Below are 25000 nucleotides of genomic sequence, written 5' to 3'. Positions count from 1 at the left end.
ATCATAAGAATATAAATCGCTACATCGATGTAGTAGATGGATCGTTACACCCCTATTATATACCCTTTGTTGGCAATGACACAGGTCAAACGTTTTCTGTAAGTCTTCACACACTGTTGCTGGTATTTTGGCCCATTCCTCCATGCAGATCTCCTCTACAGCAGTGATGTTTTGGGGCTGTCGCTGGGCAACACGGACTTTCAACTCCCTCCAAAGATTTTCTATGGGGTTGAGATCTGGAGACTGGCTAGGCCACTCCAGGACCTTGAAATGCTTCTTCCGAAGCCACTCCTTCGTTGCCCGGGCGGTGTGTTTGGGATCATTGTCATGCTGAAAGACCCAGCCACGTTTCATCTTCAATGCCCTTGCTGATGGAAGGAGGTTTTCACTCAAAATCTCACGATACATGGCCCCATTCATTCTTTCCTTTACACGGATCAGTCGTCCTGGTCCCTTTGCAGAAAAACAGCCCCAAAGCATGATGTTTCCACCCCCATGCTTCACAGTAGGTATGGTGTTCTTTGGATGCAACTCAGCATTCTTTGTCCTCCAAACACGACGAGTTGAGTTTTTACCAAAAAGTTCTATTTTGGTTTCATCTGACCATATGACATTCTCCCAATCCTTTTCTGGATCATCCAAATGCACTCTAGCAAACTTCAGACGGGCCTGGACATGTACTGGCTTAAGCAGGGGGACACGTCTGGCACTGCAGGATTTGAGTCCCTGGCTGCGTAGTGTGTTACTGATGGTAGGCTTTGTTACTTTGGTCCCAGCTCTCTGCAGGTCATTCACTAGGTCACCCAAAATGATATTGTGATCATTTTGACCCCACGGGGTGAGATCTTGCGTGGAGCCCCAGATCGAGGGAGATTATCAGTGGTCTTGTATGTCTTCCATTTCCTAATAATTGCTCCCACAGTTGATTTCTTCAAACCAAGCTGCTTACCTATTGCAGATTCAGTCTTCCCAGCCTGGTGCAGGTCTACAATTTTGTTTCTGGTGTCCTTTGACAGCTCTTTGGTCTTGGCCATAGTGGAGTTTGGAGTGTGACTGTTTGAGGTTGTGGACAGGTGTCTTTTATACTGATAACAAGTTCAAACAGGTGCCATTAATACAGGTAACGAGTGGAGGACAGAGGAGCCTCTTAAAGAAGAAGTTACAGGTCTGTGAGAGCCAGAAATCTTGCTTGTTTGTAGGTGACCAAATACTTATTTTCCACCATAATTTGCAAATAAATTCATTAAAAATCCTACAATGTGATTTTCTGGATTTTTTTCATAGTGGACGTGTACCTATGATGAAAATTACAGGCTTCTCTCATCTTTTTAAGTGGGAGAACTTGCACAATTGGTGGCTGACTAAATACATTTTTTCCCCACTGTAATTGTCCTTCCTCATGATGCCATCTATTTTGTGAAGTGCACCAGTCCCTCCTGCAGCAAAGCACCCCCACAGCATGATGCTGCCACCCCCGTGCTTCACGGTTGGGATAGTGTTCTTTGGCTTGCATGCTATCCCCTTTTTCCTCCAAACATAACGATGGTCATTATGGCCGAACAGTTCTATTTTTGTTTCATCAGACCAGAGGACATTTCTCCAAAAAGTACGATCTTTGTCCCCATGTGCAGTTGCAAACTGTAGTCTGGCTTTTTTATGGTGGTTTTGGAGCAGTGGCTTCTTCCTTGCTGAGCGGCCTTTCAGGTTATGTCGACATAGGACTCGTTTTACTGTGGATATAGATACTTTTGTACCTGATTCCTCCAGCATCTTCACAAGGTCCTTTGCTGTTGTTCTGGGATTGATTTGCACTTTTCGCACCAAAGTATGTTCATCTCTAGGAGACAGAACGCGTCTCCTTCCTGAGCGGTATGACGGCTGCGTGGTCCCATGGTGTTTATACTTGCATACTATTGTTTGTACAGATGAACGTGGTACCTTCAGGCGTTTGGAAATTGCTCCCAAGGATGAACCAGACTTGTGGAGGTCTACAAAAACATTTCTGAGGTCTTGGCTGATTTCTTTTGATTTTCCCATGATGTCAAGCAAAGAGGCACTGAGTTTGAAGGTAGGCCTTGAAATACATCCACAGGTACACCTCCAATTGACTCAAATGATGTCAATTAGCCTATCGGAAGCTTCTAAAGCCATGACATCATTTTCTGAATTTTTCCAAGCTGTTTAAAGACACAGTAAACTTAGTGTATGTAAACTTCCGACTTCAACTGTATGTGTTCTACTACTTTAGGGAATATTTATAGTTCTTTTTTTTTTTTAGCTTCTTAGTTATCTTGTCACGACCTTGACTGTAATATAGATTCTAATGTGTTACTGTTCACTGTTAACCCATGTTGTATTGCTTCATGTGTGTTCGCTTGTTGTCCTTACACAGTACAGCATGAACATTTTAAATATTCTAAAATTGTCAGTGAAGTTGATGTTTTGATAAATTGTGGAACATGTGTGCCAGGTTTTGTATGTTTGAATAAAACATTTGTGCTATTCTTGTAAAAAACTCCTGTATTTTTAACAGAATAAAATGTATATATCATTGTTTGAAATTATGTATCTGAAAATACATTTTCCATGAACATTATAAATACCAGGGCAAAAAAAAGGATAATCAATTTCTTTATTTTAAAAGTTCCATGATCATCTTCTGTCTTGCGACAATTAATAGATTTGAAGCTTTTCTACAATGACATCCAATGCGTATTTCTTTGCTTTCCATCATGTATAACACTGATGCACTCTAGTGGAGCACTTCTGCAACAGTAGCACATCCTAAAAATTCCCCAGCCATGGCTCAAAGAGACAAAATAGTCAAACATGCAGTATTTCCTGGTCTTTGGTCACATGTCCATAGACAATCCCATGCCACTGCCTTTAGTCACAGAATGCATGCCCATACGTTGGGATACTTGTTACATCTCCAGTGTTTCTGTACTTAATTCCTGTTCCAGTTATAACAAATTCAATAGTTACACCATTACAGTGCAAATAAAACAAAACATATTACAAATATATGTGTATATATATTACATATATATATATATATATATATATATATATATATATATATATATATATATATATATATATATATATATATATATATATATATATATACAGTGGGGAGAACAAGTATTTGATACACTGCCGATTTTGCAGGTTTTCCTACTTACAAAGCATGTAGAGGTCTGTAATTTTTATCATAGGTACACTTTAACTGTGAGAGACAGAATCTAAAACAAAAATCCAGAAAATCACATTGTATGATTTTTAAGTAATTAATTTGCATTTTATTGCATGACATAAGTATTTGATCACCTACCAACCAGTAAGAATTCTGTCTCTCACAGACCTGTTAGTTTTTCTTTAAGAAGCCGTCCTGTTCTCCACTCATTACCTGTATTAACTGCACCTGTTTGAACTCTTTACCTGTATAAAAGACACCTGTCCACACACTCAATCAAACAGACTCCAACCTCTCCACAATGGCCAAGACCAGAGAGCTGTGTAAGGACATCAGGGATAAAATTGTAGACCTGCACAAGGCTGAGATGGGATAAAGGACAATAGGCAAGCAGCTTGGTGAGAAGGCAACAACTGTTGGCGCAATTATTAGAAAATTTAAGAAGTTCAAGATGACGGTCAATCACCTTCGGTCTGGGGCTCCATGCAAGATCTCACCTCTTGGGGCATCAATGATCATGAGGAAGGTGAGGGATCAGCCCAGAACTACACGGCAGGACCTGGTCAATGACCTGAAGAGAGCTGGGACCACAGTCTCAAAGACAACCATTAGTAACACACTACGCCGTCATGGATTAAAATCCTTCAGCACACGCAAGGTCCCCCTTCTCAAGCCAGCGCATGTCCAGGCCCGTCTGAAGTTTGCCAATGACCATCTGGATGATCCAGAGGAGGAATGGGAGAAGATCATGTGGTCTGATGAGACAAAAATAGAGCTTTTTGGTCTAAACTCCACTCGCCGTGTTTGGAGGAAGAAGAAGGATGAGTACAACCCCAAGAACACCATCCCAACCATGAAGCATGGAGGTGAAAACATCATTCTTTGGGGATGCTTTTCTGCAAAGGGGACAGGACGACTGCACTGCATTGAGGGGAGGATGGATGGGGCCATGTATCGCGAGATCTTGGCCAACAACCTCCTTCCCTCAGTAAGAGCATTGAAGATGGGTCGTGGCTGGGCCTTCCAGCATGACAACGACCCGAAACACACAGCCAGGGCAACTAAGGAGTGGCTCCGTAAGAAGCATCTCAAGGTCCTGGAGTGGCCTAGCCAGTCTCCAGACCTGAACCCTTTGGAGGGAGCTGAAAGTCCGTATTGCCCAGCGACAGCCCCGAAACCTGAAGGATCTGGAGAAGGTCTGTATGGAGGAGTGGGCCAAAATACCTGCTGCAGTGTGTGCAAACCTGGTCAAGACCTACAGGAAACGTATGATCTCTGTAATTGCAAACAAAGGTTTCTGTACCAAATATTAAGTTCTGCTTTTCTGATGTATCAAATACTTATGTCATGCAATAAAATGCAAATTAATTACTTAAAAATCATACAACGTGATTTTCTGGATTTTTGTTTTAGATTCCGTCTCTCACAGTTGAAGTGTACCTATGATAAAAATTACAGACCTCTACATGCTTTGTAAGTAGGAAAACCTGCAAAATCGGCAGTGTATCAAATACTTGTTCTCCCCACTGTATATATATATATATACAGTGGGGAGAACAAGTATTTGATACACTGCCGATTTTGCAGGTTTTCCTACTTACAAAGCATGTAGAGGTCTGTAATTTGTATCATAGGTACACTTCAACTGTGAGAGATGGAATCTAAAACAAACATCCAGAAAATCACATTGTATGATTTTTAAGTAATTAATTTGCATTTTATTGCATGACATAAGTATTTGATCACCTACCAACCAGTAAGAATTCCGGCTCTCACAGACCTGTTAGTTTTTCTTTAAGAAGCCCTCCTGTTCTCCACTCATTACCTGTATTAACTGCACCTGTTTGAACTCGTTACCTGTATAAAAGACACCTGTCCACACACTCAATCAAACAGACTCCAACCTCTCCACAATGGCCAAGACCAGAGAGCTGTGTAAGGACATCAGGGATAAAATTGTAGACCTGCACAAGGCTGGGATGGGCTACAGGACAATAGGCAAGCAGCTTGGTGAGAAGGCAACAACTGTTGGCACAATTATTAGAAAATGGAAGAAGTTCAAGATGACGGTCAATCACTCTCGGTCTGGGGCTCCATGCAAGATCTCACCTCGTGGGGCATCAATGATCATGAGGAAGGTGAAGGATCAGCCCAGAACTACACGGCAGGACCTGGTCAATGACCTGAAGAGAGCTGGGACCACAGTCTCAAAGAAAACCATTAGTAACACACTACGCCGTCATGGATTAAAATCCTGCAGCGCACGCAAGGTCCCCCTGCTCAAGCCAGCGCATGTCCAGGCCCATCTGAAGTTTGCCAATGACCATCTGGATGATTCAGAGGAGGAATGGGAGAAGGTCATGTGGTCTGATGAGACAAAAATAGAGCTTTTTGGTCTAAACTCCACTCGCCGTGTTTGGAGGAAGAAGAAGGATGAGTACAACCCCAAAAACACCATCCCAACCGTGAAGCATGGAGGTGGAAACATCATTCTTTGGGGATGCTTTTCTGCAAAGGGGACAGGACGACTGCACCGTATTGAGGGGAGGATGGATGGGGCCATGTATCGCGAGATCTTGGCCAACAAATTCCTTTCCTCAGTAAGAGCATTGAAGATGGGTCGTGGCTGGGTCTTCCAGCATGACAACAACCCAAAACACACAGCCAGGGCAACTAAGGAGTGGCTCCGTAAGAAGCATCTCAAGGTCCTAGAGTGGCCTAGCCAGTCTCCAGACCTGAACCCAATAGAAAATCTTTGGAGGGAGCTGAAAGTCCGTATTGCCCAGCGACAGCCCCGAAACCTGAAGGATCTGGAGAAGGTCTGTATGGAGGAGTGGGCCAAAATCACTGCTGCAGTGTGTGCAAACCTGGCCAAGACCTACAGGAAACGTATGATCTCTGTAATTGCAAACAAAGGTTTCTGTACCAAATATTAAGTTCTGCTTTTCTGATGTATCAAATACTTAGGTCATGCAATAAAATGCAAATTAATTACTTAAAAATTATACAATGTGATTTTCTGGATTTTTGTTTTAGATTCCGTGTACCTATGATAAAAATTACAGACCTCTACATGCTTTGTAAGTAGGAAAACCTGCAAAATCAGCAGTGTATCAAATACTTGTTCTCCCCACTGTATATATATATATATATATATATATATGGGTGCCAGCAACTGTACCTTTCATTATTTAATAGATTGTCACTTTTACAGTTACCATTAAGTGTATTATACAGAAGGAGGGTTCACTCAATTTATTTGGGGGAATTTATTAACTATGGCACTGCGTACATCAAGATATACATTTTCCCCTAGTAAAGTTTGTCAAAGATCTCTTCAAAGAATTCCCCGTGGCTGCTCACCTCAGGATTATTAGAGGTGTAATAAGACATTAAACAGATATCAAATAAAATACATGACATTTGAATGTACACTACATGACCAAAAGTATGTGGACACCTGCTCGTCGAACAGCTCATTCCAAATCATGGGCATTAATATGGAGTTGGTCCTCCCTTTGCTGCTATAACAGCCTCCACTCTTCTGGGAAGGCTTTCCACTAGATGTTGGAACATTGCTGCGGGGACTTGCTTCCATTCAGCCACGAGCATTAGTGAGGTCGGGCACTGATGTTGGCCGATTAGGCCTGGCTCACAGTTGGCGTTCCAATTCATCCCAAAGGTGTTCGATGGGGTTGAGGTCAGGGCTCTGTGCAGGCCAGTCAAGTTCTTCCCCACCGATCTCGACAAACCATTTCTGTACAGACCTCGCTTTGTGCATGGGGGTATTGTCATGCTGAAACAGGAAAGGGCCTTCCCCAAACTGTTGCCACAAAGTTGGAAGCACAAAATCGTCTAGAATGTAATTGTATGCTGTAGCGTTAAGATTTCGCTTCACTGGAACTAAGGGGCCTAGCCCGAACCATGAAAAACAGCCCCAGACCATTATTCCTCCTCCACCAAAATGTACAGTTGGCACTATGCATTTGGGCAGGTAGCGTTCTCCTGGCATCCCCCAAAGCCAGATTTGTCCGTCGGACTGTCAGATGGTGAAGCGTGATTCATCACTCCAGAGAACATGTTTTCACTGCTCCAGAGTCCAATAGCTGTGAGCTTTACACCACTCCAGCCGACACTTGGCATTGCGCATGGTGATCTTAGGCTTGTGTGCGACTGCTCGGCCATGGAAACCCATTTCATGAAGCTCCCGACGAACAGTTCTTGTGCTGACATTGCTTCCAGAGGCAGTTTGGAACTCGGTAGTGAGTTTTGCAACCGAGGACAGACGATTTTTACGCGCTTCAGCACTCGGCGGTCCCGTTCTGTGAGCTTTTGTGGCCTACCACTTCGCGGCTGAGCCGTTGTTGCTCCTAGATGTTTCCACTTCACAATAACAGCACTTACAGTTGACCGGGGCAGCTCTAGCAGGGCAGAAATATGACGAACTGACTTGTTGGAAAGGCGGCATCCTATGACGGTGCCACGTTGAAAGTCACTGAGCTCTTCAATAAGGCCATTCTACTGCCAATGTTTGTCTATGGAGATTTCATGGCTGGGTGCTCGATTTTATACACCTGTCAGCAACGGGTGTGGCTGAAATAGCCGAATCCACTAATTTGAAGGGGTGTCCACATACTTTTGTATATATAGTGTTGCAACAATATGCTTCCAGTGTATTTATAGTCCCAAAAATCATTCATGAAAATTTAATCACGAAAAGAGTAAAGACAATTGACGAAAACAAGCACCACATGAGGATGCCACCTGCAATATTCCTCTAATATGAAAAGATCAGACAATCAAATGAAACAAAGCTCGATTTAACTTTGTCAAAATAAACATGTTACATTATCTAGCCATAGAACACCATGGTTCTTCGTTACGGTAATCACCATTTTTCTTAAGGACGAATCCTTGCCCGAAATCATTTTGGTCAGCCCAATCCATAGTTAATCATTTTGACCCATGATGTTTTCAAAGCAGGTAACTGCTTTCTTGTCATGAGTACTCCAAAAAGTTCCTGATGTATCATACATACTCGTCAGCATACAGATCATTACAGTAGATGTAGTGTACAATTGTGCTCCTAAAAGACACCATTCAAAGTCTGATAAACTGACAAACAGTTCAGTGGAGACACATTCAATGATGATAACACAGAATCTAAAAGTATAGACATATGAAAGCTAGATGTAACAATCATTTTCTATTCAGTCTAGTTCTCCCAATCTGCTGGGGTGTCACAAGCGCTCTACAAGTGCAAGTACCGGAGGTGTTTTGAGAAAGTGCTTTGTCCATTTACAAGCAGAACACATGATACAGAGCATTTACAACTTATACAAAAACAAAAAAATAACAACCAACCATCAAAATATTAAATAATTATGTTTTAAAAGTACAAATATTATTGTAATTTTGTTGGTTCATTTTCAGATGTTGCAAATAGAACCCATCGCATGACAACAGTGACAACATGAGAGAATTGTCTAGAATCAATCAACTTGACTTTTTAGATGGTAACAAACAAAGTACAGACAAATGGTTGTCTATGGCAGGAAAAATATACTTGTATAAAAGGTCAAGTAAAAAAGCAGCATAGTTGTACTCAATTATCTGAGAGCAAATATATTCAACATGGGTCTTTGGTTAAAAAAAGTATTGCTGGGGCATTTGTATGTACAGCATTGGAGCTAAATATCATTTGTGTCTTTGTAAAATGGTACAGCCACGTCAAATTACTTTCAGACAGCTCGGTGTTAGGATATGAAGAGCCATACATGTATACATTGTGCCAATATTGGTTCTGGCGTACTGTATATCTAAGCTGCCAGCTGGATACTTAATTTAGCCTCAAAACAATAATATACATATCAGTATTGCACACAGCCACTATAATCTTCTATTGTTCAGAGGACCTATGCATATTTATTTTATTTAACATATCTGATATGTTCCAATAGCATGGCAGAATTAGATTTTTTGCTGCACAAAAGTTTCAAGTTTGATGATGATCCGTGCTGTACATTCCATCACTCTCATTGCAACCTCAGACGTGAATCTGTCATTGGGGATCTGGGGAAAGGGTAAGAGGTCAGGATAGCGAGTTCTTAGGCTGTCCACGCCATATCCCTCCAAGATGTTGACATCCTTGGCAAGTCCTGTTAGCTGTGGGTTGTACTCCTCCACTTTCTGTGCCAGTGATGTGGGTTTCACATCCTTGTCTGACTTCCCTCTGACAGAATAGTCGGCAGCTATCAAGGCTAGTTTCGTAGCCAGGTAGCATTTGAAACACACCCACTCATTGGCATTTTTGTGAAGGTCATTCCGTGCAGCAGAAAAGTTGGCTCTTGCTTGCCTGAGCCACCTGCGGGCTTCCACAGGATTGCCAACAGACTTGAAGGTCGGGGGCACAAAGAAGCGATTAGAATGTGACGAACCTGCATAAGTAGTGAACTGCTCCCGGAACTGCTGTTTCTCAGACCTATGGCTTGTTGCCTCTTGGTTCCACGATGTGTAAAATCTTTGAAATGAAAACTTCTCTGACTGGAAGCGGGTGGAAGACTTTGAGAAAGTTCTCCTGGATGCTCTGTCAGTGTTCTGCTGATCTGTCAGAGTCTGCTTCTCCATCCTGTTGATTTCATTCTGTAAGTGCTTGAAGACCTCTGTAGCTACATCTAGATTCTCTGCATTCTTGTCTGGATGCCACTTGAGATACAACCGGCGAATTATCTTCTTCCTTTCCGTTTCAGCGAGCTTCCAAGCTTGCTCAATAACTAAGGTCACGTCTTTTAGGATTTCTGGCAATGCACTAAGTCTTATCTTTTTGGGAGATTGTTTTGTGGGAGGGACTTTGTGATTTTCCTTTCTAGTAAAAAGGGGAGGCACCAATCGTGGACCAGGACCAGGAGAGCGACATTCTGGCGGGGTTGTTGGAGTCGATGGGGCGCTGCTGTCTCGGATATGAGTACTTTCCTCTTGTCTAGAGAATTTGTACAGATCAAGAGAACTTACTATTTTGTACTCACTATATCCAATGTCAATTTGGAAGCATTTCCCAAGGAAGCTTGGGTTGTCCTCCTCTTCTTTCTCCACTTCTTGAACAATGATGGCATATGTATATGTGGGCTGATATCCGCCATAGACATCCCCTCCTTCAGAGTCCACAAGGTAACCCACATATTCTCCTGGGTAAAACACATTCATTGGATCCATGAGGAGTATATGGTGTATCTCAGCTGGTATGGGTGTCCCAGGGAGAGGAAGCTCGAGTTTTGAGGGCTCTGTGGAGTCATACTTGACGCCAAGGTTGTCCAGCTTCTCTGTGATTCTGTAGATGTCGTTACAGCCCAGCATAGCAATTAGATAGGAGGTGTCAGATATCAAGTTGTCTGTTGCAGATTTTAGTGTCATCGCCAGCGCTAAGAGAAAATTAATGTCTTTGCTGTCTGAGTGTTGGATGTAGAGATGAATCACAGCTGTCCCGTACCTTTTCAGGAAGGCAAGTGTTTCACTCCGGCTGTGTGGGATAGGGCTGCAACCTTTGACTCTTAGTGTTGTCTGGAGTTTCTCAAAACAAGACACCTTCAAACCCTCACAAAGTGCTTTGCACAATCGTATGGCTTTTTCCTCATTCACAAGGAATGCATTGTCATTTTCATGCTTCATTATTCGTATCAGTCCTGTGATGAACTGTTCTGATGACAGTAGAAGCTGAAGGCGACCCTGAAGCGAACAGAAAGCTCCAAACTGGCACATTTTGGGAGACTCCTCATCCAGCTGCTCCTCAAGGATACTACTCAGGAGTCTTGGCCTTAGCTTCTGTGGGAGCAGCATGATCAGCTTTGTGTGGAAGGAATGATCCTTGCCAAGATAACACTGACTCATGTCCACAAGCATCTGAACGCCTACATTACCCTGAATTCTGCTCTTGTAGTGTGGGGCATCGTCAAACACTAAACTGTTGGATTTGGCTAATCTACCATCGTGACTTGGCAGGTAAAATATCAAATCTCTGAGGCTCTCAAGGTCTTTGCGTATTTGAACTGGGTCATTCTGTAGGCTTTTGAATAGCCCTGAGACAGCCCTTTTCACAGTTCTCATTTCATTCGGGTCAAGCTGCTTACCCTCTGAATTTCTGTAAATGCGGCACAGCACTTCAACGTATTGTTTTGTTGATACAACATCCTCTGTGCCCAAAAGCTTAAACAGCTGATGAAAGATGCCAAGCTCTAGTGGTAGTTTGTATAGGTATGGCTTGAAGTCAGATTCATTGTCCAAGTTGATGACAACCTCCTCTGGCTTTAGAAGTTTCCAGCCCTCCTCAACCATGACAAAACTCACCCCTCGTAGCTGGAAGCGAAATTCTCTTTTATCTGCATTGAGAAATTCGTAGGTGGATCTCAAGACTTTGTTTCTTGTTTTCACCATGTCATCGTCAGGATTGGATATGTTGCAGATATTTTTGCAGTTGCTTATCACTTTGTCCAAGGGAGGTTCCAAGTTGACACTTAACATGGTCAGCACTAAGTCCAGTTGTTCTTGGCCAGTCAGCGTGCTTCCCTCCTGGTCTTTAATGGCTACTGGTGTGGCCTTCTCTGGGAGAATGGGACATGATGTCCATAGTAATTGAATGATATCAGTTTGCTTGAATTTTGGATTGACTTGAGACCCACTGAAACGTATCAGAGGGAGAGTGCCATTCATCTCTTGGAATTGAGCATGAAGCCGGATCAGCTCAGTGGGTGCACGCTCAGGACAAAGGAATGCTATCATTGACAGCTCTTTGAGGAAAGCGCCAACAAATAGGTCTGTCCTCTCATTGAATATGTGGTTAAGGAGAACATCAACAATCATTTGGGCTTTTTCTTTGGACCAGTTCTCTGTTTGAGCTTTGATGCTGACTTCTTTTGCATACTGGAGAATTTGCTGCTGAGAGACAATGTGTTTGAGACCTATATTCCTTAGGAATGTGATCCATGAGGTGAGAAATGCTGTCCCATTTTTCGGCTTTGACACTTGCTCAACCTTCTTGAAAAAGTCATTGGGTATGAATGCTTTTGGAGGGAGCATCACTTCGAACACCTTCACTGTTTGATCATAGAACATTTTGGTAGACTTGAGTCTGTTGGTGTAGTCATAGATGAATGACAGACCTTCCAGTTTCTCATACAGATGATCCTTCATCCCACATGACTCCTCCATTGCCATAAGTCTCTCCTTCAGATAGACAAGGTGCTCAATTTTGGCCTCGTATGACAAGCTGTCAAACTTTGGTAGGAGATGCCTCAGGTAGACTTCCAGATCATCAATTGGGGAACATCCAAGGAAACTGTACAGTTCCTTCAATTGTGGATTGTCTGCGAGAAAGGCGAAGGATGTTGTGTGGGCCCATTTTTCCATATCTGCAGAGGGAATGCTTTTTGCCAGAACATAGCATGACCCAAAGTTTGCAATGCTGATGTATCTGCCACTGACTGCTTTAAAGCATGGGAGCAGTTTCAGAGTTTGAGCGTCTTCTTGGGTGAGGTTGATCAAATTGCAGTTGAAGTACAACAGAAGAGCCTCAAACTCTTTGTCAGCTAAACTTCCTGTTTTGAAAGCTGCCGTCTGAATCATGTACTCCAGTGCTTTCAGGATGCTGGATGGATTGTCTATGTTTGCTGTATGCTGTGCCAGAAAAGGCAGGACAGGATTCTCTTTGAAGCCTATTTTGTTGATGGCAAGCTGAATGCATCCACCTTTCATTAGGATGTGAAAGACTTTGTCATTTTGCCCGTTTGGAAAGATAGCTGCGCTTATCAAACTCAGGGGTAGTAACACGTCGTGATCAGGGACAATCAACTTGTTGCTTGAAACCATGAATTTGATTCCTGGCAGCAAAGCCCAGTCTTTCAGTAGGTCGAGTACAGTCTCAAAATTTGGTTTGATGCCTGCCTGCTCTTCCTTGACTGCAATGTTCTCACTGATGAAGTGCCACGCACCTTTCAGCCAAGACTCACTGACGTAGCTGTCTCGCCACTTCACAGGGATCCTTGTTCTGTATTCACGCGGTAGAACAGAACTCAACAGTTCCCCAAAACTGCTGATGTCGAAGACCTTTGCAACACCTAAATTCATCAGGATATTGTTGTACTTCATGTACAGTGTGTTCATGAACAGCTCTTTCCTTGATGAGACCAGTTCATGGTGTGTTGACAGAAACTTTGGTTTCTTGGAATCAAACACCTGGAGTATGTTGTCCATTGTCATCATCAGTGGTAACCCCTCTATGTTGATTTTATCCTCCTCTACGTCTTTGAAGCAGTAGTCAACCAGAAGCTTCAGGCTGTGGAAGAGCTTGTAATTTGACTGCTGGAGTCGACAGGGAAGTTTCCCAACTTGGCAAGATGTGTCTGGGGATGAGAATGTGAGGAGAAAGTTTCGTACATCCTCTGGGGTAACATAGCTCACGGGAATGCCTGCATCATCCAAACAGAAGTAAAGATTGGCTGTTTCGTCACAACTGTGGACCAAGTTGAAGCCCACATCCAAAAGCAGGGCCTTGAGTCGGAAGACATTTTCTGCAACAGACTTGCGTGAGGAGATGTTGTATTCTGTGTTTTTCAGATGTTGAAGTTCATCCTGCAGCAGATTGTCAAAGAATGCGCGACCTTTGTTTGCAGAGGATGTGTTCACCCAGGAGATGTATATGGCAGAGTGCATGTCTGTGTTGTCAATGTGGGGAGCCCTAACGACAGGAAGGAGACGTTTCAGGTCAGCATGAATGCAGGTGTACACTGCTTTGACAAGACAGTACCAATCTGGCTGGATGTCAAGTCTGTTGACTGGGAAGAAGTACAGGAATTTCCTCAAAGTGTCTTTGACGATGTGAATTGGTGTTCCCTGTAACACAGTCATGGTGGGATCGGGTCCTGGGAAGTATCGTCTTTTCAGCTGAATCAAAAGCTCCACATAGGCAGGAGCTATCAAAAATGTCATCAAGTTGTTGTTCCAGTCACTCCTCACTCCTACTCCATTGTCATCTCTCCATAGGTTTCTCCTGGCAGAATCTAAGGCAAAATGACCATTAACATGAAAGGGCAAGCCAGTCTCCAATGAAAGGGGCAGAAAGCAGAATGCTCTGTGGGGCTTCTTGTAGTTGTGGCTTACACATGCAGCCACCCCTCCACGTGGAAAGAGAGTAATGTCTTCATTTTTGTGGGCTGAAATCACACCCTTTGAGACTTTCTCTATGCAGGAGAAGCCAGATCGATTGCAGACCATCCAAGTTGTTCGATTGCCATCTGAGTCCTCTATATCAATTGAGTAGGTTATCTGCTGGACTGGGATTTGAGTGAGCTGCTTCTTTTTTGTCACACTATCCACCACTGAGGCATGAAATTGCTTGCGTTTTAGACGGTCACCATCTGTGATTTTAGCAGTCACAGAGTATAGCACCTTCAGGTCACCTGTAGCTTTCTCTATTTCACAGATGGAAATTTTCTCCATGTGGTTGAGGAACATGAGGAGTTCTGCCCCATCGGTTTTTAGTTTATCCAGAAGGTTTTGCACCATTCTGTCTGATGCAGGAACAGAGCTGATCTCTGATATTTTGGCCATTTCTGTTGAGCGTATGGGGAATCTGAACATTGTGCATCGTTCAAGCCTGAAATGAGATCCCAGGTAAAGATTTAGCACATCAGAGAATTGAGATCTGAAGTCAGAATCCAAGTCCCTAAACATTCTTCCAGGACTAACAGATGTCGCCCCGGGTGCATATCGTGCATGTGGATCGAAGATGCAAAGAATATCATTGTTTGAAATGAAAGACGGGCAGTCTGTGATGTGATACACAGAGTTGAATCCTATGCCATATTGTCCAGTTTTGCCAGGATTTGCTTCTTTTGTTCCTCTTCCTAGGTTCTGGATTCCTCTGACATCATCCTCAGTGAAAGGCTGATTGTTGTAGACACAGAGTGATGGGCCTTGCATTGGCAACCATTTGTCATCAAATATTCTGTCTGTGGGGTGGGTTCTTGGATCAAAAACAAAGTAGATTTCAGTGGCTTTAGCATCATCTGCATTCTGCAGGAGCTCCTTTAGCATTTCTTTTTCTGATGGGTAAGCGTTGAGGATACTTTTAATTCTACTTGTGAGTTTCTCTTTTTGTCCAAACTCACTTCCAAGTGTAGTGAAGCAGATATTTGAGGCATACCTTTCCAGGGCTTTGTGACGTTTGGGAACTGCTCCTAATTTCACAGCAACCTCTCTTGGAATATCTGCATGGCAATATTTCACAGTTGTGTCTCTGACTTTGATCCAAGGACAGTCATTGTAACACAGAGACTTTGATGGCTGCAGTGTAAGATGGGTGTCAGGAAGGAGAATTTCCCCATAGGTAGCTTGGCAGAATTCTTGGTTTTTGTCTCTGATTAAGCCCCATATTCCTTCACTAATGATTCTGCGAGAGAGCTGAAAGTCATCCTCAGAGAGGGATCTTCTCCCACACTCCCTTTTCACTAATTCAAGGACTGCTGAAAAGTTCTCAACTGTGAAGCTTGACTGAACCCCAACATTCTCAAAGAGCTCACGGCAACTGTTTCTGTACTTGTTGGGAAGCTGGTAGAGATATGGTGCTGCATCAAAGTTCTGGTAGAATGCAACTTTGGAGGGCTCAACGTAAGTGTTCTCCACCAGAATGGAGCAGAAGGTTTTCAGTTCCTCATTGATCTGTGTCTTTGCTTTGGCATCCTGGAGCATTTCTTCATGTAGGTATTTGTAGCAGGCATTGGTGATATTTTCCTGATACAAAGTAACTCCGTCAAATGACTTAGCAAGTTCCTTAAGTTGACTGACAACTAGTCCAACTGTTGGCTTTCTTATCAATCCTAGAGAGTCTTTTACAGCCAATGTGATCGGACCGCACCCTTTGAAAGATGGAGAGTTCTCATTAAGGATGGGTTTCATCAAGCACACTGTGTCCTGGTGGTCAGTCGTAAAGAGCTCTTTGGCAGAAAACATGGTGGACGGGGGGAAAGTATTCCCATGCCATGGTAGTGAAAACCCTGCAGGCTTTGTCAGAAATGGAAGGAACTTTATGTCCTGTAGCTTCTCCAGTTGTTTACCTGCTCCTGAGTCTGCCATTTTCAGCTTCTCATCACTGAGACTGAGAATAATGCTGCTCCGAAGACATGCAGCAGTGTGATCATTTTCATTTAGATCGAACACAGATTCAGCACGTTCAATCAAATCATCCCAAGAGAGGTCATCTTTGACCATTCCCAGCTGTACTAGCTTGACCAAGCACACTGGATTCATGTAGTCTTTTGAGGTTCCTTCTGGAAATCTTCCATCATCAGCGTTGTACAGTTTTGCAACTCTTCCTTCTGGATGGATTAGTCTGGATGGTATGACTAATTGCTGATTGGGGCCAGAGCATGGGATGCATGGAGTCTCTCTAAGAATTGATGCAAATTCGTCCAGTTTGCCATTCAAGACATAATGCATTAGTGGGTCACGAAGTTCTTTGTCGATGTCTTGGATATGGGGGAAAAATACATCTAAGAAGAACTGCTTTTCAGTCAGGGTGTTCTCTATCAGCTTCCCTTTGCATCCAGCATCATCAAAACCTTCCTTGACCCAGTCAGGCAGCTCAACAGCACAGAGGTCTTGCGAGCCGCTCTTCTTGAGATATTTTAGGAATATCTTGAAGGCAGCAGGACCAATGTCTGGTCTACAGAGCAGGGAGTCATCTAGGAATCTGACATACTTGATTGATACCCAGGTTTTGCCATCTGAGAAAACTTTTGCATGGTCCCTGTCCCCCCCTTTGGCGATCTCTTGATAGACTCCTTGGCTGATCACTGTGAAATCATCGTGTACTACACTTGGATCAGGCCATGCTACATAGTAGCTGTAGTCAAGCAGTTCTCCACTTTCTGCCATTGAACGCAGCATATTGAGTGCTGCTAGGTATGCCTGGACGATCACGTGTCTCATGAACACTGAGTTCCAGTGTCCTTTGGTGTCTGTCTTCCAGATCTCTTTGCGGTTAGATGTCACAGCAAAACAGCCGTTTATGTGGACTGGCAAACCTGTTTTGATTCTGAGAGGTAAATAGCAAAACACCTCTCCTATCGGGTTGATGTGATTGGTGTTATCCTTCACTGTCCATTTTCGATTCTCCTCCTCTGAGAGCAGAACAGCTACACCCCCACAAGGCACTAGTCCAAGTCGTTTTCCGCTCTCACCAAGTGAAAATTTGAGAGCTTCGGTCACATCCATACATGAACAAATGAGCCAGTTTGTGAGATCAACTGCCTTTTGCGGCATTTCGTCTGTGAGTCGTCTGTTTTTTCCGTCTTTGGCAGCCATTTCAAAGTATGAGGAAGGATCCTCCTCTGAACCTCTGAAAAGGGGTGACTGGAGATCAACTATGCGCTTGAACACATTGTGAAACTCCTCCACCACAATGCGTATGATACAGCCAGACTTGGGAGTGTCAGCTGGTACCCTGTTGGTGGCTGCTACCTTTTTCATGACTTTTGCTGCAGATTTCAGGATGCTCAGAGGTCCATATGCAGCTTTGGATGACCATACACTTTTGTTGATAGTAACAACATCCTGTGCTGCTGCTGGATTGGGCTCTTCATATTTCAGGTACTTCAGTACCATGGAGCCAACATGCTGAGTGAAGAGAATGAGCCGGTGGCCACATATGCTGAACTCATCAACAAGTGAGTAGATGTCTGGGGTGTTGTAGTAGACACTGCTGATTTCACTCACTGATGCTTCTTGCTCAGTCCTGAAGGGGAGTCTGAACAGTGTTCCATCGTACTTGTATGGAGACTCTTGTGCAAGAGGAAGTTGGCAATTGAAGACATTGATGAAGGGTTTGAATTGATTGGGGAACTTTCGCAGCCGTTTCTGTTGTTTGCTCCAGTTGATCTTAATTCCCGGGTTTGACCTGTCTTTAATGTGCTTGCTGATGTGGTTGATGTTTGGATCGAACATGATCATGAACTCTCTGCTCATTATGATGGGGATGTCAGTGATGTGATAAACTGAGTTGAAACCTAGGCCAAATTTGCCAACTTTGTCTGCCTCACATCTCTTCATTGACCCACCTAACCTTGTTATGTTCAGAAAGTCAGTGTCAGAGAATGTAGAGTTGTTGAATGACCACAAGGAGGGGCCATGGCATATAATCATGCCAGGGTCAAGCAGGTTCTCTCGAATGTCAATATTCTTCCGCATGTCTATCAGGAAGCTACACTCTGTAGCACTCGCATCATCAGCATTTTGAAGAAGTTCTTTGAAAATATCTGCGACAGATGGATATTCTTCTAGAATGTTCTTTATTCTCACTGTCAGAGGCTCCCGTTGGCCTGATTGTTCAAAGCCAAGGTTTTCTGGGTTTATCAGTCTCGTACTCAAACATGGCACGTTCAGCCATTCTGCTGTTTTCATGGGGATGTCATCATGGACTAAAATAATGGGCTCTGATGTATCATCAAGCAAGTCATGTAGATCCTCCACTTTAATGTCGCAGTAGGTGCATTCATGAATGGGTTTCATGGCCAGTTTGCTTGGATCCTTGTAGCAAAGGATTGGTACATACATGTCAATGTCCACAGAAATTTGACTGTTATACAGCCATCTCAGAATATTTATCAGGAGGAGGAGATCATGCTTACTTTCCTCTTTAGTCATTTCTTCCTCACACCTTTGCCTTACTGTTTTGATCACATCGAACACATGGCTTGGGACAACCTCTTCGACAGAACCACAGAATTTGAAAAGTTTGTGAAACTTTGCAATGGTCTTTGGCAAAGAGTACAGGTAGGGTTGCAAATCAAGGTCAGAAATGGGTTTTAGAACTGTGTGGCTAGGTGATGAAAAGGTCTTGCCAGTCCACACCCAATCAAATGGCAGTGACTTCATTGCCTCTCTTGCATCTTCAAGGTGTGCTTGCATGAAGTCATAAATCTCAATAAGGATCTGTTGGAATTGATACCAGTCTTCTGTGGTAAATGCTTGAGATCTGTGCCAGTCATTCACTGCCTTTAAATGCTGTAACACTTGATCAATCTGTGGCTCTATAGATAACTTCAGGGCCTTCTTCATGCCGGCAGAAGTGCGCTCCACAAGTGCAACTGAAGAACCTACTAGCACTGCATGGGATATATTGCACATTTCTGAGAATGAGCAGATGTTATGGGTGTCTCTCATCCAGGCAAGGGACTTTGGGTAATTTACAGGTCTGTCCTTGCAGACTGGCACCCATTTCAGTTTTTTCAAGGACGTCTGAGCTTCTGAAGACTTTACCAGCTTGGTTTGTCTATTCAGTATTTGCAGCAGTGTTTTTGCTTTCTGTATAACTGGTTCCCATTCTGGCTCATTGCCACCTTGTAATTCCTCGATCTTCTGTGCCACCTGAAGTACATCTTTTTCGCTGAGTTGTACTTCATTTTTCAGTCCAAGTTGTCTCAGTGAATGTAGCATATCAGGAGATGATGTGTATGTACTTGTGGGAAACCTATTCTTCTCCTCCATGTAGAAAAGATTCTGTAAAATCTCCAGCTCAGGGTCAAAAAGGTCTGTAGCTGCAACAGATTTCCCTGCAGATGTATGAATGAACTTCAGAGCTGAAAGCCATCCAATCACAGCTTTGTTTTCATTCTTTAGGAATGACAGATGCTTAAGGGCCCAGAGCATGATTTTAGTGATATCCTCTTTTGAATAAAACCCTTTCTCCATGTCTTGAACAACCAACTTCAAGCAGTCAGTGGTTTTCACCTGTTCCACGTTCAGCATCTTAATGAGACGAATGGATGCCTCATCACTGCAGCCCACAACATTGATGGATAGTTTGACGTTTGGTGGATACTTGGAGGTATGGTGTAAAGCCCTGGCTCCTCTCAGTGAGGTATATGTTGGGATGCCTTTCTCTGAACAGGGCCCTACTTTCTCAAAGATGGTCAGCTCCAGGAGGATACGCTTCTCTTTCTCTGTGATGTCAGACAGCCCTGCCAGGAAGTCCCTCAGTGCTACTTTCTGTTTACTTGAGAACGATGAGACCAGGCTGGCCACTCTCTGGGTTGACGACCTGTCCATGATTTGCAGTAGCATACTGGGAGATGAAGGATGGATGTAGTTCTTCAACAGAGGATGCTGCAAACACAGGTCCAACTTTTTCATCACTACTACTCCAAGTTTTTTCATGATTTCAAGAAGGCTTTCAGAAAGTGGGGCCTCCTCCTCATCCACAATGATAATAGGGGATGGAATTTTGAGACGATGGAGCTCGATTGAGTCCACACTTTCTTCCAGGGGCACATTTGGGATCAAAGGCATGTCTTCAAACGTACTAAGGTCATCAGCAAAGTTAATATACAGATGCTTCCAAACCATCTTTAACCAAGAGCGTGTAGGATGCTTCTTCTCTCGGTTCCCATGGTCCCACTGGACTGTGAAGTCTCTGGTAGGCCAGACTGTTGAGAGGATCTCCTTTATGAGTCGAGCTGACCGTTCAGGTGTTAGCACTTGTACCTGAGTGCAGGGTCTTCCTGTAGAAGACAGAAAAACACAAGTTAATATAAACCTTAATGATGACTTTCTCAATGATAATTTATAGGAACTACATATATAGAAGCCCAAAGTTTCATTTAACAATGTTTGTCCTGCAGGCATTCTAGGTGATTTATTAGCTTTACTGCACAGCCCAAGGTTCATTCCCATCAACACCACCTGTATCAACAAGATATATTTGCATTTTGTACCTGCAATGTAGTAGGGATCAACAGGACATTAGAAAATCAAGTTGAATCAAATATGATAATTTGCATCAAGACCATATGGGCTTAATCAGGCAAACAACAAGCATTTCATTACAAATATTTATACTTAATAGAATTTGATTAACTACAACACTCAAAAAATCCAAAGCACAGCAAACCATAACAACTACATTAAGTTATCCGTGGCAAGCATAACATACACTTAACAAGCTAATATTTAGTAGACTCAATGTCACATCACAAGACTGCCATCAAATTCTGCAATGAGTTCTAACTAAATGACTGATACACATAAAGATTGTGCGAATTCCTGCAGCAAAGACAAAGTGCGTTCCAGTGACATGTTAGAATTCACACTGCCAGAGAGACACACTTGTCTGGGAACTCACACAGCTAAACAAATACAAAAACATTATGGGCACTATGAAATGTGACGTGTTTCAAATTAGATGGAAGGGAACATACTATTTCAAATGCTCCCACTTCCAAAAATGTATTCTATTCAGACTTTATCAATGTTGAGGCAATGTTAGCTACTGTTCACATTAAATGTATGATACAGATTAGATTAGAGTTTGCATAGTGCCCATTAAAACAATGTATTGGTTTGGGTTAATGTCAAAAATTATTCCGGGACACAACACCACATGTCAAAGTACCTACCTGAACACCCCCAAAGAAATTGTTGCACTGCAATTACATTTAAATTACATGTTTTAGACATTTAGGTTAGCGCGTTGATAACTATTTCAACTTAAATGTAACTACAGTGAGGGAAGAAAGTATTTGATCCCCCAGCTGATTTTGTACGTTTGCCCACTGACAAAGACATGATCAGTCTATAATTTTAATGGTAGGTTTATTTGAACAGTGAGAGACAGAATAACAACAAAAAAATCCAGAAAAACGCATATCAAAAATGTTATACATTGATTTGCATTTTAATGAGGGAAATAAGTATTTGACCACCTCTCAATCAGAAAGATTTCTGGCTCCCAGGTGTCTTTTATACAGGTAACGATCTGAGATTAGGAGCACACTCTTAAAGGGAGTGCTCCTAATCTCAGCTTGTTACCTGTATAAAAGACACCTGTCCACAGAAGCAATCAATCAATCAGATTCCAAACTCTCCACCATGGCCAAGACCAAAGAGCTCTCCAAGGATGTCAGGGACAAGATTGTAGACCTACACAAGGCTGGAATGGGCTACAAAACCATCGCCAAGCAGCTTGGTGAGAAGGTGACAACAGTTGGTGCGATTATTCGCAAATGGAAGAAACACAAAATAACTGTAAATCTCCCTCAGCCTGGGGCTCCATGCAAGTTTTCACCTCGTGGAGTTGCAATGATCATGAGAACGGTGAGGAATCAGCCCAGAACTACACGGAAGGATCTTGTCAATGATCTCAAGGCAGCTGGGACCATAGTCACCAAGAAAACAATTGGTAACACACTAAGCCGTGAAGGACTGAAATCCTGCAGCGCCCGCAATGTCCCCCTGCTCAAGAAAGCACATATACAGGGCCGTCTGAAGTTTGCCAATGAACATCTGAATGATTCAGAGGAGAACTGGGTGAAAGTGTTGTGGTCAGATGAGACCAAAATGGAGCTCTTTGGCATCACCTCAACTCGCCGTGTTTGGAGGAGGAGGAATGCTGCCTATGACCCCAAGAACACCATCCCCACCGTCAAACATGGAGGTGGAAACATTATGCTTTGGGCTTGTTTTTCTGCTAAGGGGACAGGACAACTTCACCGCATCAAAGGGACAATGGACGGGGCCATGTACCGTCAAATCTTGGGTGAGAACCTCCTTCCCTCAGCCAGGGCATTGAAAATGGGTCGTGGATGGGTATTCCAGCATGGCAATGACCCAAAACACACGGCCAAGGCAACAAAGGAGTGGCTCAAGAAGAAGCACATTAAGGTCCTGGAGTGGCCTAGCCAGTCTCCAGACCTTAATCCCATAGACAATCTGTGGAGGGAGCTGAAGGTTCGAGTTGCCAAACGTCAGCCTCGAAACCCTAATGACTTGGAGAAGATCTGCAAAGAGGAGTGGAACAAAATCCCTCCTGGGATGTGTGCAAACCTGGTGGCCAACTACAAGAAACGTCTGACCTCTGTGATTGCCAACAAGGTTTTTGCCACCAAGTACTAAGTCATGTTTTGCAGAGGGGTCAAATACTTATTTCCCTCATTAAAATGCAAATCAATTGAAAACATTTTTGACATGCGTTTTTCTGGATATTTTTGTTGTAATTCTGTCTCTCACTGTTCAAATAAACCTACCATTAAAATTATAGACTGATCATGTCTTTGTCAGTGGGCAAACGTACAAAATCAGCAGGGGATCAAATACTTTTTTCCCTCACTGTACATCCTGTGATTCCCAAAAATCAAATCAAATCAAATGTATTTGTCACATGCGCCGAATACAACAGGTGTAGACCTTACAGTAAAATGCTTACTTACAAGCCATTAACCAACAATGCAGTTTTAAGAAAGAATATCAAAAGAAATCACAAAAAAATACATTATAAAATAATAAGAACTAAAAGTAACAAATAATTAAAGCGCAGGAATAAAAATAACAATAGCGAGGCTATAAACAGGGGGTACCGGTACCGAGTCAATGTGCGGGGGCACCGGTTAGTCGAGGTAATTGGGGTAAAATGTACATGTAGGTAGAGTTATTAAAGTGAATATGCATAGATAATAAGCAGAGAGTAGCAGCAGCGTAAAAGAGGGGTGGGAGGGGGGGCAATGCAAATAGCCTGGGTAGCCATTTGATTAGATGTTCAGGAGTCTTACGGCTTGGGGGTAGAAGCTGTTTAGAAGCCTCTTGGACCTAGACTTGGCGCTCCGGTACATCTTGCCATGCGGTAGCAGAGAGAACATTCTATGACTAGGGTGGCTGGAGTCTTTGACAATTTTTAGGGCCTTCCTCTGACACCGCCTGGTATAGAGGTCCTGGATGGCAGGAAGCTTGTCCCCAGTTATGTACTGGGCCGTACGCACTACCCTCTGTAGTGCCTTGCGGTCGGAGGCCGAGCAGTTGCCATACCAGGCAGTGATGCAACCAGTCAGGATGCTCTCGATGGTGCAGCTGTAGAACCTTTTGAGGATCTGAGGACCCATGCCAAATCTTTTCAGTCTCCTTAGCGGGAATAGGTTTTGTCTTGCCCTCTTCATGACTGTCTTGGTGTGCTTGGACCATGTTAGTTTGTTGGTGATGTGGACACCAAGGAACTTCAAGCTCTCAACCTGCTCCACTACAGCCCCATCAATGAGAATGGGGTTGTGCTCGGTCCTCTTCTTTTTCCTGTAGTCCACAATCATCTCCTTTGTCTTGATCACGTTGAGGGAGAGGTTGTTGTCCTGGCACCACACAGCCAGGTCTCTGACCTCCTCCCTATAGGCTGTCTCGTCGTTGTCGTTGATCAGGCCTACCACTGTTGTGTCATCGGCAAACTTAATGATGGTGTTGGAGTCGTGCCTGGCCATGCAGTCATGAGTGAACATGGAGTACACAGGAGGGTACTGAGCATGCACCCCTGAAGGGCCCTCGTGTTGAGGATCAGCGTGGCGGATGTGTTGTTACCTACCCTTACCACCTGGGGGCGGCCCATCAGGAAGTCCAGGATCCAGTTGCAGAGGGAAGTGTTTAGTCCCAGGGTCCTTAGCTTAGTGATGAGCTTTGAGGGCACTATGGTGTTGAACGCTGAGCTGTAGTCAATGAATAGCATTCTCACATAGGTGTTCCTTTTGTCCAGGTGGGAAAAGGGCAGTGTGGAGCGCAATAGATATTGCATCATCTGTGGATCTGTTGGGGCGATATGCAAATTGGAGTGGGTCTAGGGTTTCTGGGATAATGGTGTTGATGTGAGCCATGACCAGCCTTTCAAAGCACTTCATGGCTACAGACGTGAGTGTTACGGGTCGGTAGTCATTTAGGCAGGTTACCTTAGTGTTATTGGGCACAGGGACTATGGTGGTCTGCTTGAAACATGTTGGTATTACAGACTCA

At 43.5% G+C, this 25000-nt stretch overlaps 1 protein-coding gene across 1 annotated transcript in view; it reads right to left on the bottom strand.

The window, feature by feature from the left end:
- Positions 1-6383: 6383 nt before the first annotated feature.
- Positions 6384-25000, bottom strand: part of LOC311106142 (sacsin-like) — a gene marked incomplete at its 5' end in the record, with an annotated part of 44441 nt that continues 25824 nt past the window's right edge. The window contains one exon of the mRNA XM_084148469.1: positions 6384-20742. Coding sequence (XP_084004595.1) covers positions 9167-20742 — 11576 coding nt within the window. The 3' untranslated portion in view covers positions 6384-9166. The remainder of the gene's footprint in view (positions 20743-25000) is intronic.

The sequence above is a fragment of the Coregonus lavaretus genome (genome assembly GCF_964263955.1).
Source record: "Coregonus lavaretus genome assembly, chromosome: 30".
Classification (NCBI taxonomy): Eukaryota; Metazoa; Chordata; class Actinopteri; order Salmoniformes; family Salmonidae; genus Coregonus; species Coregonus lavaretus.
This window is presented reverse-complemented; position numbering and strand designations above follow the sequence as displayed.